This window comes from Lactuca sativa, chromosome 3 (genome assembly GCF_002870075.4).
Source record: "Lactuca sativa cultivar Salinas chromosome 3, Lsat_Salinas_v11, whole genome shotgun sequence".
Classification (NCBI taxonomy): Eukaryota; Viridiplantae; Streptophyta; class Magnoliopsida; order Asterales; family Asteraceae; genus Lactuca; species Lactuca sativa.
Window position 1 is genome coordinate 18821644 of NC_056625.2, and position 15252 is coordinate 18836895.

The 15252-nt window shown below is 35.7% G+C and overlaps 1 protein-coding gene and 1 non-coding gene across 5 annotated transcripts; one reads left to right on the plus strand and one right to left on the minus strand.

The window, feature by feature from the left end:
- The first annotated feature begins 4670 nt into the window (after positions 1–4670).
- On the plus strand, positions 4671–7017 carry LOC111918765 (plant UBX domain-containing protein 10). Of its 4 annotated transcripts, none has more exons than XM_052769180.1 (6): positions 4671–5606; positions 5672–5845; positions 5936–6055; positions 6163–6336; positions 6408–6533; positions 6650–7017. In XM_052769180.1, the coding sequence occupies exons 1-6, from the start codon at positions 4932–4934 to the stop codon at positions 6878–6880; spliced, it is 1500 nt and encodes a 499-aa protein (XP_052625140.1). In that variant the 5' UTR covers positions 4671–4931; the 3' UTR covers positions 6881–7017. The 4 variants fall into 4 exon arrangements, with proteins under 4 accessions (XP_052625140.1, XP_052625141.1, XP_023770158.1 ...); XM_023914390.3 differs by having other exon boundaries at positions 4680–5606; positions 5921–6055; XM_052769181.1 differs by lacking the exon at positions 6163–6336 and having other exon boundaries at positions 4675–5606.
- TRNAV-AAC (transfer RNA valine (anticodon AAC)) lies at positions 6991–7064 on the minus strand. Its single transcript has one exon. It is a non-coding gene; the product is annotated as a tRNA-Val (tRNA).
- Between the last annotated feature and the right edge of the window lie 8188 nt (positions 7065–15252).

Consider the following 15252-nt stretch of genomic DNA (forward strand, 5'->3'; position numbering starts at 1 on the left):
GAAACAAAACACAAGTTTTGATCCATAATTAAACCTAACCTAGCTTAATAAAGCACAAAAATCACAATTTTATTTTATAAGTCCAATAAACACCCTAATTACCTCTAATGTTGGGCTTGGGGGCAAAAGCCCAAATTTTTCCTCTTTCCCCTTCATATTCTCGGCCCAAGGCCCAAATCCAAGGGGAGGTTGACTTTGGTTGCCACCTCACTATTACCTAATGGATTTCTAGGCACAAATCACATACACCCATGCATGTATCACTTCAAGAGTCATTTCTTTCTCTCCTCCCTTCTTGCTCTCGGCCAAGCATCACCACACACACCAAAATATCTCAACTTTCTCTCTAGAACACTCAAAGAACTCTCCTTCCCTCCCCTCTCCAAAAATCTCGAAATTTAGGGACTTTCCAAGAGGATTTTGCAAGTAAATCATCATCTAAGGTAAGATTATGCATAGATCTATGGTTTAAATTCTTTTATTATCAAAATCTCTTCCTAATCCATGTAAAAACCGTGATCTTGCACTCTAGAAACCCAATAATCTCGAAAAGTTCATCAAGGAGTGCAAGGGCCAAAAATCACTTCATTTCTTCCAATTTTTCTTCAAGAACCGAAACTACCCACTCAAGGTGAGATTCATACCCCTATTTTCTGTTTTTAAGAGTTTTTGTGGGGGGGAATACAAGTGAAAGTGTAGATCTATATGTATTTGTATGCCTTGTATGATTTCCATGCTTATATGTATGCTTATATGTGTTTTAATGTTGGATCTAGCCATTAAACCCCTCAAAACCGAGATATAACTCATGTTTTATGATATTAGCTTCAAATATGTTCCTACATAATAAGTGATACAAGAAAAATAGCTAAGTGGTTAGCAACAATTTCCTTTAAGCTAAAAATACACATTTTGGGCCAAAAATGTGAAAAATACAAAATTAAGGGCCCAAAATGATATTTTACAGATTCTGATGGTTGAAATGTGTCAAAACAGTTTCAATGAAGCTATTTCTGGAATTTTATTCATTTAGAGGATTAAAAACATAAATTTCAAGCCTATTGGGCTAAAAATGTAAATTTCGGCCCAATAAGGCCCATTATGCGAATTTTCCTGTTTTGGAGGGCCAAAACTGTAACTTTCTGTAAAACAGTGGACTATAAGTGTCCCAAACCCTTTTCAAAGGTTTAAAATGCTTTTTAAATTTAAAAAGGACCAAAGTTGCAAAAATTTTCCAATTTGGGCCAAAATTGTCAAAGTTGCGAAAATAAGGGATTAAAACCGAGAAAACTGCATTTTCAGGGTCTTAAACTGTTTTCTATGAAAAATATGCTGAAAAATATTAATTTCAATAATTTTTGGTGTTAAAATATCAAGAAAAATAGTTTAAGGACCAAACCGGGAAGTATTTAATAAAAAGGGTTGAAAATGTAAATTTTACAAATAATGAGGGGCTGAAAACAGGAATATTTCAAGGCTAATTCAATATACACAATTTGATTAAATAATGGCATCACGGCTATCTACGAAATTCAATACACTACAATACCAAAAGTCGTTGTTAAACGAATTGGTTCGGTCTCGAACCAATAAAATCCGAAAACTACTAACACTACGACGCTATGACACTACGACACTACGATTCATACAACTAACGATTTGGAATTCACTATACATACGAGTGTGCACAGACGTCTACGCACCATCTTCGGGCCCCAAAAGTGTAAAATCTTGTTCGTTGAGCCTAGCTAGCCCAATGACCTGATCTTAAGGCCCGAAGACCTCTATCTTACGAAGTGTTGGGTTTTACCAATCCGACACGACGTAACCGGACTTTCAATGGCTGTAGACTACTGGTCCCCAAGGGTCCTTTAGTGTCGCCAGTGGAGTCTGCCTTTTTGCGAGGCGGGTCTGGGACCCCTCGTACACTATATCCCCAACCGGTTAATGGAGTCACCGGGGTCTTCGTGACCTCTTTCTCTTCGGATGTGGGACTACACCTAGTCAGGGCGATTGGATAACGCGATTAGTACTGACGACGCCTTCGGGTTCGTTAGTATAACTGTAAACTGGGCGTTTGTGTAACGCGGGTTTGTAGTAAATAATCCTGCTCGAGAACCTTCCAACGTCGCCTGTGACTGACACTATACGCTATGCAATGGTTTCAATGTAACTTCATGTAATTCAAGGAACTAGGAGAACATCGGGTTTTCCTAGGGTTTTCAATACATACAGATTTGAAATGCATACATCTTCAATGAACATTTTTTTTTACAAGTATAGAAACAAACAAGCATACCTATGGATCTTCACAAACGTTTTCCAAAGCTTTTCTTTTCAGAAAATATCGGATTTTCTGGTGGTTTTTCAAGCAATACAAACATTCGATTTCCAACACTACTTATGAACTCACCAACATTTCATATGTTGACGTTTTTCAAAATACTTGTATTCTCAGGGAACCAGTGAATCAAGGGAAATCATACTCAGTGACGGTTGCAGTTTATTTTTGAATGAACCAAACAACATTAATTTTTGGAAATGTAATGTCTTAAACAATGTATGACATGTAAACACTACTGGTTGTACTATGTTGATGAATGGTGACGAATGTTGTTTGTTTCATATATATTCAATGTTATGGTATTCAATTGAGTCACGACAGCCCCCGGACGTTTCCGCCGTTTGGTTCGGGGGTGTGACACGTTACAGATCATCTGGATACAACTTGGTATATAAATACAAGGGCCGCATCTCTCCTTGCCTCGGACTAAGGTATACTCCATTCTATTAGCAATAAGAGTTATATTAATTATGTCCTTATTGGTAATCGTTTATTGATACTCGTTACTCACATTACCACACATAACACTTACACAATGTTCTTACTGTCATTCCTAATATTATCAAATACCTTATATATGTACGTAAATTTACCAAAGATAATGAAGTTTCCACTAAATTTGATGAGTTTTTCTTTCTATGAAGCACTTCGACATTCGACGAACAACTCTTAGGTATGATAGCTTGGGAGATCTTTATCTAGCTCCCATGAAGTCTTGATCTCATGTTGCTCTTGTTTTATACAGTCTGTCCTTAATTATGGCACCAACGCCTCGACCATTCATGCGTACGTGTTCTTCGGTCATTGATTTCAAATAATTGTGTTGCTTGTAATAAAAACGTTAGTCCTGCTTCTTGCCATGCATGTCGTATCGGGAAACATTTTTGTTACCATTGTACTATTTTCATTGTCATGCATGTCCTATTAGGAAACATGTTCGGTTACCGTTTTACTATTTTCCTTGTAATAAGTTAGGGTTGTTATTCAAGTCAGAACCGGAGCGAACCCGAATAACCGTCAACTGAATAGGACTGATTGGAGAAATTGAAAACTGGATTGATTAAACCTATACGGGTCTGGTTTGGTTATTACCCAAATAAATTGAATAACACTTACAATATGATTAAGGACCGAATAGAACTAAAAAGACCGAATCAAACCGAAAAGGAACGAATAAACCATATTGTTTGGTAATTTTTTATAATTTAGGGGGCCTTTTGTAATTATTTAAGGTATTAGAAACGCAATAAGATATATTTCATTAATATTGTCAATCTTGAGTTGATATCAATACTATGTCGGTTTTCACCTTGAGTTTCTCGAGAAATCTAACCATAACTCTACAAATATTTAAATCTTCATTTACGGAGGGACAAAACATTTGGAACATATGTAAGATTTATTAAAATAAAGTAAATGTTAGTTAAAAAACTAGCTATAATACCCCTTGTTTAGGAGCCTGAATCTCATTGAATATACAACCAAAAAATGCATGTAAACAATAGTGGAATAAATTATTAGGTTCGGATTCGATTTAGATTCGGTTTTCTGTACGAATATTCGGTCCGGCCGTTCATTGTACTATCCCTTTGATGATATGGAAAATATTTCAACCTAATATGCATGTGTGGCCGACCCTTTTGCATCTAGCTTCCATCATTCCATTTTAAACAACACAAAAGATGCAATGTTAAGATAGGGACCCTCCGATCGTTTAAGATGAGCCATTCACGTGTAATGAAAACATTAATCCGCTTGCATGCACTAACTTTGTCGAACAAAATTAATTTTAACATTTACAAGTGATATGTTAAATACATACAGAAAAAAGACATCCAATGAGTTTTATATTATGCTTTTTATCCATACTAAATTCAATTTGTTTTCAAGTAATGATACAATATCATTATTAAGCCCCTTTTGCTGGTCATCTGACCATTTATGTGGAACGAAATAGCTAAAACAAGATCCTAAAAATCTGTCTTATTGTCATATAAAATAAACACATAAATAAATAAATAAATAACGAGAGAGTTAAAACAGGAATATTGAGTATAAATGAACATTATGAACACCTTTCTAGCTTCTTTTGTGTTGACATGCTAATGATGTGTGGGGTAAGATCTCAACTTTTAGTTAATAGTAGCATAATAGATCAATAATTTAGTTACTTGCTAAATACTCCTATATAAATTGTATTTAAAAGTAAAAGAACGAAAACCCAAGTCGACTATATTACAAAGCATGTGTGTTTGCTCCTTGGAATAGAATTTTCAATTACAATAAATTTGATGATAAATTCCTTTGCCAAAAAGGATTTGTCGTGGCAATCGTGTTTAGCCAAAAACATGTGGATTTTGCGGAAACCATGCATGCTAGCTACTTTCGTCGATGTCAAACTTAACAAGCATTCGTCTCCTCAATTAATGGCTAAATCCATCCACAATTACGTACTTCAGTCCTCATGGCCACAAAAGAATCAAATCAAAGATACATCTTGATTTCAAAATCGTAACGTGATCAGTGTAAAGATTGTTCACTTTCAGAAATCAGACGGTGTTCATATTATATTTGGTAATATAGTAACATGAGTGAAGTAGAATCTGTTACGGGTGTCAAAGATAACAGCGAGTCGGAGTCCACAACTTCCGTCACCGGAAGAGAACTAATCAGACCTGTAGCAGTAGGTGCTCTACGATTACCATGGAAGCTGTTCTTCCTCCCGATTTCTGTAATCGGTGGTAGCGTAGGGAGAGTTACCGGTTCAGTTAGGCTGAGTTTTCGGGTGGCTACTGATTCTGTTTTCTCTTATTGGCTACGCATGGTCCGGTTAACTAGCTCTAGTCGTAGCCGGAAACCGTCGTCGACTCCTCTAGTTTCGGCTTCTGTGTCAACAACGGTGGAGGCATCGGAAGCAGTGGATTTCTTGTCAGAATTTGAGAGTCGATATGGTGAAATACATCCAAATTTCGTTCCCGGGGGTTTTATGGATGCAGTGGAGTTGTCTAGGCGTGAGTGTAAGCTGTTGTTTGTTTACTTGCACTCACCGGATAATCCTGATTCATCGTCGTTCTGTGTAAAGACTCTGTGTTCGGAGTTTTTATCGGCGTTTGTAAACGAAAACTTTGTTTCTTGGGGTGATACTATTGGGAAAAATGAGAGACTTGAAATCAGTAAGAGCTTGAACGCTTCTAGGTTTCCTTTCTGGGCGGTGATTAAAGGAGCCACCGACACCGGCGAGGGTTTTTCTAAGCTCCGGCAGGTATAATCTTCTAATCTAAGATTCTCTGCTCAACCTCCTCCTTTATAATTCGTATTTCATTGTAGTTTGAGGGGCCTTCATCAGCTGAAGAAATGGTTACAGAGTTGCAGAGTGTTCTAGAAGAAAATGCCGCATCCCTTGTTGCAGCAAGCGTCGATAGCACCGATGAACACACAAACAGCTCGCCATTGATGGAGGAAGAAGACGCTCCATGTTCAGTTGCACTTGAAGCCGATCTAGTATGTTCTCATCTAACATTGATCTTAAAATTAAGAATCCTACTTTACTGGGTTAAATTGTTCATGCGATTTCAGGGTAACGAATTCCAGAGGGAGGAAGATCAAAACGAAATAGAACCGGAAGCTGAGAGTGAAGCTAAGTTGTGCGAGGAGGAAGCTTCGTTGCTGGTGGCTGAACCTGAACCTGAACCGGGACCTGATTTTGTTCAGGTATAACATAATACTTAACCACTCAAAATCTAAATTCCAGAAAACTCAATCTACAAGAACACGCTGTAACACCATTTGGATTGTTGTCCCAAAAATGCATCATCTAGTTTGAGGGGCCTTCATCACCTGAAGAAATGGTTACAGAGTTGCAGAGTGTTCTTGAAGAAAATGACCGAGCCTTTGATGCAGCAAGCGTCAATACCACAGATGAGCACACAAACAACCCACCATTGATGGAGGAAGAAGACGCTCCATATCCAGCTGCACTTGAAGCCGATCAAGTGTGTTTTGATCTGACATTGATCTAACAAGAAACATGCTTTAATTGCTTAAATTGTTGATTCCATTTCAGGATGACGAATTGCAGATGGAAGAAGATCAAAACGGAAAGGAACTGGAAGCAGAGCGTGATGCTAAATTGTGCGATGAGCCGGAGCCAGAGCCAGAGCCGGAGCCTGAGCCTGAGCCTGTTATTGAGGTATAAATTTTTGGATCTCAAAATCTAAATTCATGAAATTGAATCCATAAGAAGATATGGTATTAGGGTAGAAATAGAGTTATAGATGTAATTGTGGTGTTTGATTTTATGTGAAGGTGTTCGTGAGACTACCAATAGGAGAGAATATAGTAGGAAGTTTTCCTTGTACAGCTACTCTACAATCTGTGTATGATTTCGTAGATTCTTCGGGGTGGTTAGATGTCGGGAGCTACACTCTTGTCACCTTCTTCCCTCGAGTTCTTTATGGTCAGCATCAACTCTCCTCCACACTTGAAGAACTTGGACTGCACCCTCAAACCAGTCTTTTTGTGGAGCTCAATTACTGAAACTTCACTTTTACTTTCAAATTGTACATTCTTATTCTATATGTAACAGTAACAACAGTTGATAAACAAAACTGAATTGATAAAAAAAAATTAAATAAAGAACAAATTTATGGCTTCGCCCGGGTTCGAACCGGAGACCTTCAGTGTGTTAGACTGACGTGATAACCAACTACACCACGAAACCTTTTATTTCAATTTTAAATGATTTAGTATATAAAGTATACGCATTCGTAGTTTTACGGGATAATTTTTGTTTGTAAAACTTTTGAGGAAATTTCTAGCGTGCAAGAGAACTTAAGCGTCAATTGTTTATAAATCATGATCTCGCTTATAACTTGATCCATTTTTTTTTTTTTTTTTTTTTCTGCAAAGTATTCTTGAATTCAGTCTCATTAACGTTAATTTGAGATAGAATTTTTATTGCATGAAGCATAATAATGACCTTCAAATTTGGTTCTTTAGGATCCCTAATCCCCTCCCGTCTCGAATTTAGATTGTTATAGGTGATAAATGAGGCTTGATTTCTAGAGATACTCCCTTGATTCTTGCCCCTTTATATCAAGCTCTTTTTTTAGCCTCTGCATACATACATATAAATAAATATCTGAGTAATTTATTTTATCTTCTTTGATATGAGAAGAAAGACATGAATTAATATCTTGAATGCTTTGATATGTTTGAAGGATTCGTTGAGAATGATATTTAATTGAAATTACTTTCGATCTCAAACGTGAATTGATTCTTTTTCTGTTGCTCCTGAAGCGTTTTCTGATCTTTACCAAATATAGATTTTGTGTCATTTATTGTTTAGTCTTGAGCAAGATTGTAAAAATCGTTTGGCGATAGCTCGGCGGTCGACTGGCGATAAGCGATTAGTCGGACTATGCGGAGATTAATCGGAGATTAGTTGGGGACCCTTAATTATTAATAAAATTATTTAAAAAATTAATATTTCCTAAAAAGCTAAGTGTTTGAAAATTTAAAATTTTAAAATTTTGAAAATTTTTCTTTAATATTTTAAAATTTGAAAACTTAAAAATTTGAAAATTTAAAATTTTGGTGTAATATTTGAAAATTAAAATTTTTTGAATTTTTTAAAAAATTTCCACCTATGACCGCCGAGACCACCAAGGACCGCCCAGGCCGATTTTGACCAATTTCCGTCAAACACCTTAATCGTAATCGGTTTAAGGCCGTCAAGCGATTAATCGGCCGCCCACTTCGATTTCTGCAACACTGGTCTTGAGCCATCTTTTCCTTGAACGATGATACCAATGAATTCTGAGGATGGACGCTTGATGTCTGCAAACAATTTGCTTCAAGAATTTAAACATAAGTCAAAGCCAAATCGGCAACAGGAGCCTCGGGATAGTAGCATTGTCAAAATATGCCCTAATAGTCGTTATATTTGGGTAAGATCTTGTTTCAATTTCCCATGTAGTAGAATTTGACAAAGACAGTTTATCAATTTCTTAGTTCATATTTTTCTTTCTTCAGTGCAATGAGCTACTTAGGACTTGGGAGAGGGGCATTAAGATTGTGTATGATTTCCGAACCCACCTTCTAGGCTACTATAATGAATTTACATATTACAAAAGATGCTTTAAAGAATGAACATATTGATTTCATAGTTTCTTTTTTTAGGTATTCATATATACTAGGGATTTGATGAAGTTGAAGGAATTGAAGTTGCTTGGATCCAAGTGAGTTTAGATGTTACGTTGCAACCACCACAACAACTTGAGAGATTGTATTATGAAATTCAGCTACTCAAGACACTGAAACATAAGAATATCATCAAGAATACAATGATCTAGTCGACATATATTCATTCGGAATATGCATACTAGAGTCAATTACATGTAATATTCATATAGAGAATGTAACAACCATGCACATATATATATATATATATATATATATATATATATATATATATATATGTATATATATATATATATATATATATATATATATATAAACATTACTTCAATAAGTTTCCCAATTAAAAGTATATATTTGATGTGTTATATATATTATGTTCCAAAAATGAGATTTTTTTCCCATTTTTTAGCAGTATTTTCTAACTATAAGTATAGTCAAAGCGGACTAACGATTATATATTTGTGTTCTCCTCCATGATACCTGTTTTTAGATATATCATACATCCAAAACGGATTAAAGATGAATGAGAAATTACATGTTAAAGTGAGGTGTTTGGAAAAGTATAAGTAAGTGGTTTATTGGGTTTTACTTTGTGGGGGTATGAAAAAAATGAGTTTATAACTACAAAAACTAGCTAACTTTACACAACCAAGGTTGTTTCTTGCACACATGTAGGAGGTGCAAATGCGAGCCAGTTTGGCTCCAGTTGACTAGAAAAATTCAAGGACATTTTTGCAATTAATTTCTTTTCGTTTACAATCTCGAATTAAAGGTCATTAATAATTAGATTTTTTGATTTCTTAATTAAATTGGGCTCTTTAATTCTTCATTGGTTACACCATTTTGGTCGATAATGAGACACACCAAATGAGACGATGCTCACTTCCTTTCTTACGATTCTGCTTCTTCTTTCTCCTACTACAACCAAGGTATTTTCCAAGCCCATCATTTGTCCGGCCAATCTTGAAGAATCGATTTCCATTGTTGTATCATGGGAAAAAAAACACTCATATAGGGTGGTTTTAAGGACGCTGTGTTAAACATAGGCCTCAACAACAATCGTTTAATTCTGTTCTTTTGTGCAATTACCTGTTATATTTTCCTAACATATTGTTGATGTATAATCTTGATTTTTTGTATTGTAGGGTATAAAGCCAACTACTCTTATGAAAATAAAGGACCCACACCGCAAGTGAAGCAATTCCAAAAAGTAAACAAGTGTGTTATTAGCTTATGATATGTAAATTGACAAAGCAAAACTCATGTGTTAGTGAGAGAACCAATTCATATTAAAAGGAGAAAAGAACGATGAATACTCTATCTTATTTATTTTAAGAATTTATGATTTCAATGGTAAGAGCTTTAATTTCAGTCTTTATCGATTATAAGACAGTGTATATTAAAAAAGTTGTGTAATTTAATGACATATGGAGTAAGGAATATTGGGTTCCCATTTTATCTTCATTCTGACATTGTACATTTGATAGCTCAAGAGATGATTGACCAACTTGACTTGTTATAGAAAAATGTTTCCTTCATAGCCAGGTTAATAGAAGACATTATCTTGAAGCTTATACCTACTTGGAAAAGTTCATGTATATGTGAAGGTTCTCAAATCGATCAAAGTTCAATAGGATCATTAAGACTATGATAATCATGGATGCAATTATTCAATTCATTCATCAACTACATATTTAGGGTATTCAGTATGGGTCAAAGAGCTCGGAGATCTATAACATAGATTCGTAGACAACCATGTCTTCTAATTCAAACATATGCCCTCTCCTCGTTCTCCAAAGGTTTTGAGTAAGAAATTGGAGAAGGAGCTTGACGCAATTGATGCTCAATACCATCAATGGTTAAAGTGTAATTAAAAGGTTCAGAGAAACAAAGAAGGTTACTATGTTTAACTTTCAGTGTGATTTTAAAAGCCTGCAATATTAGACTTGACATGTGTTCCCTTTTATTGGACTGAGCTATGTCCACACTTGAAACATTCATGTCAAAGTCTTGATCTAATCATCTCCGTGATCCATTTATCCCTACAATTGTAGCCTATCAAGAAAAAAGAAAAAAGAAAAACAATATTAGACTTGACATGTGTTCCCTTTTATTGGACTGAGCTATGTCCACACTTGAAACATTCATGTCAAAGTCTTGATCTAATCATCTCCGTGATCCATTTATCCCTACAATTGTAGCCTATCAAGAAAAAAGAAAAACAATTCCTCTTCTGAAAATAACCATGATCTCAAAAATAATTGATGTAAACTATTTAACATACTTCTTGATTGTCCCATAATTCTTGAGGTATTGTGGTTGTCTCTTGTTCTCATCTCGTGTATTCGTCATACGAGATTTTTTCTTGAATTCTTTGATGAGATATACACATATACCTCACCAAATGCCCCATGTCAATATTGCTACCATAGGATCATTATATATTTCAAGTACATCATGGTCATCATGATCTTGTTTGTATTGACTAAATGTTTAACCACTCGAAGTATTACTCTACTTCCCATAAGAAGTTGTCAACCACAAGTGCATCTTTCTTCCTAAGACTAACGAGTATGGGTACCAAAATGTTGTGGAGAACCAATGAGGCACCTCCATAATTCCAGTATAACGGCTAAAATACCGTCCCTTGCTCGCTAGCGTTATAACATCATGAAACGGGAGAATTTGTGAAACATCCCAAAAATACGGTCCAAAATTTTCATTTTTAATTTATAAATAATACGATAGTAACCCAAATCATCTCATAAAAACATAAGTGATAGTATCTCAAAACATCATATCAAAACACTATATCAAAATCACATGTCCAAATATCAGAGTAAATCATCCTAGGCTAAACGTTGTGGTGTGTGCAATGCAGTCATCCCGAGCTCTTCCCCTTACTAGCGGAAGTACCAGAAACCAAAACTGAAAACTTTAAGCAAGAAGCTTAGTGAGTCTCCCCAAACTACCACATACCATACACATAATCACATAAACACATAACTTGGGCCTATCCCATTACATTGGGCCCTGCCCGTCATCGAACCGAAGTTCGGCATCGGGCCCTGCCCGACATCGAGCCCCGCTCGGCATCGGACCAAAATTCGTCATCGGACCCCGACCGGCATCGAGCAAAGCTCGGGATACATAAGCATATCAACAAATACATATAAACATAAAAACATAACATAAACATATAAACATTCATCGGGCTTGCCCCGACATCAGAATGAAGTCTGGAAACATTCAAACAGACACATGCCAGAATCACTAAGACATCAAGAATACAAACATTCATCGGTCTTGCCCGAGTATCGATCCGAAGTCCGTAACATATGAACCTACATCGGGAACAGCCCATCATCGGACCTTAGTTCGGCATATGCTAACATACACAAACGGACCAACATTGGTGCCTTCGACCCGTCCCTACTAGAAGAAAACTCACCTCAAATGTCGAGTGAAATAGTTGAATGTCTCTGCTCCTGTAACCGGCTCTACTCACACCCTATACAAAACTAATGGGTTTTATGCATAAGAACAATCATATGTGCTCATACAAACCCTAATGCTTGGATCTAGGTTTCTCTATTGTACATGCAATGAATCCAAGACTTGCAAACCCTAATCTAGCATACATAATTTCGAAATTAGCTAATTACATCAGATCTAGATGTTTACCTCTTCAAATAGTGGCTTGAATCTTCTTCTCTTGAGCCTAGAGTCACAATTGTAACTCCTCTAATGAGTCACAAACACCACAAGCAAGAAGGAAACTTTTGGAGAGGAAGGAGGATGCTAATTTTCGGCCCTAGGGTTTCTCTTGGAAGCAAGTGGCCGAAAATTGAAGCCTTGGGGTCTTAATTTATCGTGCATGTTGCTAGGGTTTCAGTCTAAACCCTAATGGACAACTTAGCCACCAAGCAGCCCTAGGAACCTTCTGGAATAAGGCCCTTGGACGAAAATATAATGATCCCTCATCATGATTTCGTTCCCCCTTAGTCCATTAGGTTTCCTAGCCCAGAACTCAACTATCACACATTTGACAGTTTATGCCCCTTTATTTAATTAATCTCTTTTAGTCACCAAATTAATTCCTAATTGATTTATGACTAATACTAATTAAATAAATATGATTTCTCCTTTAATATATTATTCTTATAATATATTAATAAACCATAATATCCTCTCTTTCTCCTCAAATTACCTTGTCAAGTTGCTATGGTGAAGGCAACCCAAAAGGACCACGCACAACCAGGTCAAGTACATACCAAATATAGTTACGGACTTAGACACTAATCTAACAGTCTCCCACTTGGATAAGTCTAGTAACTATATTTCATATATGACTTCAGGATCCGATCAGCAATCGTAGTTCTTTATACGCTTCTGTCAACTCTGATCAAAACTAGTCCTTCAGATAACGGATCGTACAATCCTATGCTCTAGATATCATGCTGACAATACTTATTGTCTGATATGTGCATATTTAGTTCATATTAAGTATAGATTTTTTATCATTTATTAGCTAAATTATTGCATATCATGGACAAAAGGTACTTAAAAGTGTTTGAATTATGTTTTCAGTCCAAAAGTGAAGCTCGGAAGCAAAAGGAAGCAGGAGAAGCGGTTGGGAGCTCGGGAATTGAACAAAGAAGAAAAACACCAAAAAAAATAACACCTACTCGGCGAGTAGGGTCGTCTACTCGGCGAGTCCGAGCGAATATTCGAGAAGATAAAGACTCAAAGACCCAGAGACTTATTACATACGGGGATTGAGAGATGGACTCGACGAGTCGGCACCTGACTCGACGAGTCGTTTCGCAAATATAAAGATAACTTCTCAGATCGACAAGGGAAGTTCTGGAACCCTTCTGGAGAGATTAGCTGCGATTAAAGAACCAGAAAAACCCTAGAGAACGAAGATACAAGCTAGAATCCAATTCTGAAGGAGATTTGAGGCAAATTTCATCATTCTACTAAATCTTTTGTTTTTCATTATGTTTATACAATTAGAATTCATTTGTTTGCTGTTATTTACTTCAATCATGAGCTAAAACTCTTAAACTTCTGTTTGGGGATACAAAATTGAGACTATGGTTTGATTATTGGTAGGATTAATTTAATGTTGGTGATTTTTGTTAGTTTTAGCTTGCTAAAGAACCTTGTGTGTGAATGATAATTAATTTTCTGTTAATAGGAAGGTAATTAAATAGCATGAACATCTTTTGATTATCAACCTCATATGTTTATGTGACCACTTTGTCATATGTCTAGGATTAATGAACATGAAACTATAATTAATAAGAAAATTGAGTAAATTCATGTGTGAGCTTGTGTGATGACCATCAACAAGAAGTTAATTAACGGACCAAATTAGTTAACTATTGCAAGTCTAAATTAACCCGAATAATTAATCTAGTGAATTTAATTAAATTAGACAACTGATCACTGTTTGAGTTAGTTTATTCGCTAAGGATTAGTGTAGTGAACGCGAATCTAATCACTTGAATCGGTAACCAACAAAAGAGTTAATCCATTGCACCATTACCTTGAAATCAACCATATGATCAATTGAGTTGAACTAAACAGAAGTTCCTTCCCATTATTGAATCTAGTTGATTCTTTGTTTTTTTAGTTTTTAGATTAAGTAATAGTTAGTAAGTTTCTAGTCTTGTAAAGCTAGAGAAAACCCTTTACTTATTAATTAATTTACATAGAATTAGTTTTTAGTTTTAATTTACCGTTCCCTGTGTTCGATACCCTACTTATTTAACTATACCACAATTGATAGGTCCACTTCCTTTGTGTGTTTATTTTATAATTAAAAGTAGGTTTAAAACTAAGTGAGTATGCACACATCATTGTCCAACATCTGTTTCTCGATCTCGGATTTGTTTGACATAGAATTTAGTTGAACACATCAACTTCATCCTGACCGGGCCTGGCACATAAGTCAAAACAAATCATCGAGTGGCCATATATCGCTCTTACCCTCTTAGGATAAAAGGAACATAAAAACTTCGACTCATATGCTTTTATTAGTCACTAGCTAAGTCACACACAACAATGTGTTTTATAATATCAAGTTACTGATGCGTTTTCACATTATCAATGTATGATCAACTAGCAAACAATAACCATGTCTCTAGGTTCAAAGATCATACAATATTATCATCTTGCGGTCACTCGTTAAAAGCAGTGATACCAGCAAGCGCAGGTTTATTCCAATGCTCAAATCATATTCATAAGCACTCATGAAATTTGTAGCAAACCTTTGTTATGTCCAAAACCTTTTAGACAATCTACAAACAAATTCATGACAGTCTTCATTCATATCTACTTCCAAAATATGAACGATTGTGGACTGTTCAAATAATCTTATTATTCAGGAAGTCAAAACATGCAAATTGAAACAATAGATAAATAACCAACACAAGATAGTAGCTTTACTCATAAATAACACAACTTTATTTATTCATCAAATGTCAAGTACAAATTATCTATTACACATTTCTTATCTATCTAATCTAAACTTATATCGTCCTTTAGCCCAATGCTCCTAGCATGCTGCAAGTGTTTGACCCTACTCAGTCCCTTCGTAAGGGGATCTGTTGGGTTTTCTTCTGACGATACCCTCTTCACAACGAGGAGTCCCTCTTCTACTCGATGTCTAATAAAGTGTTATTTTTTGTCGAGATGTC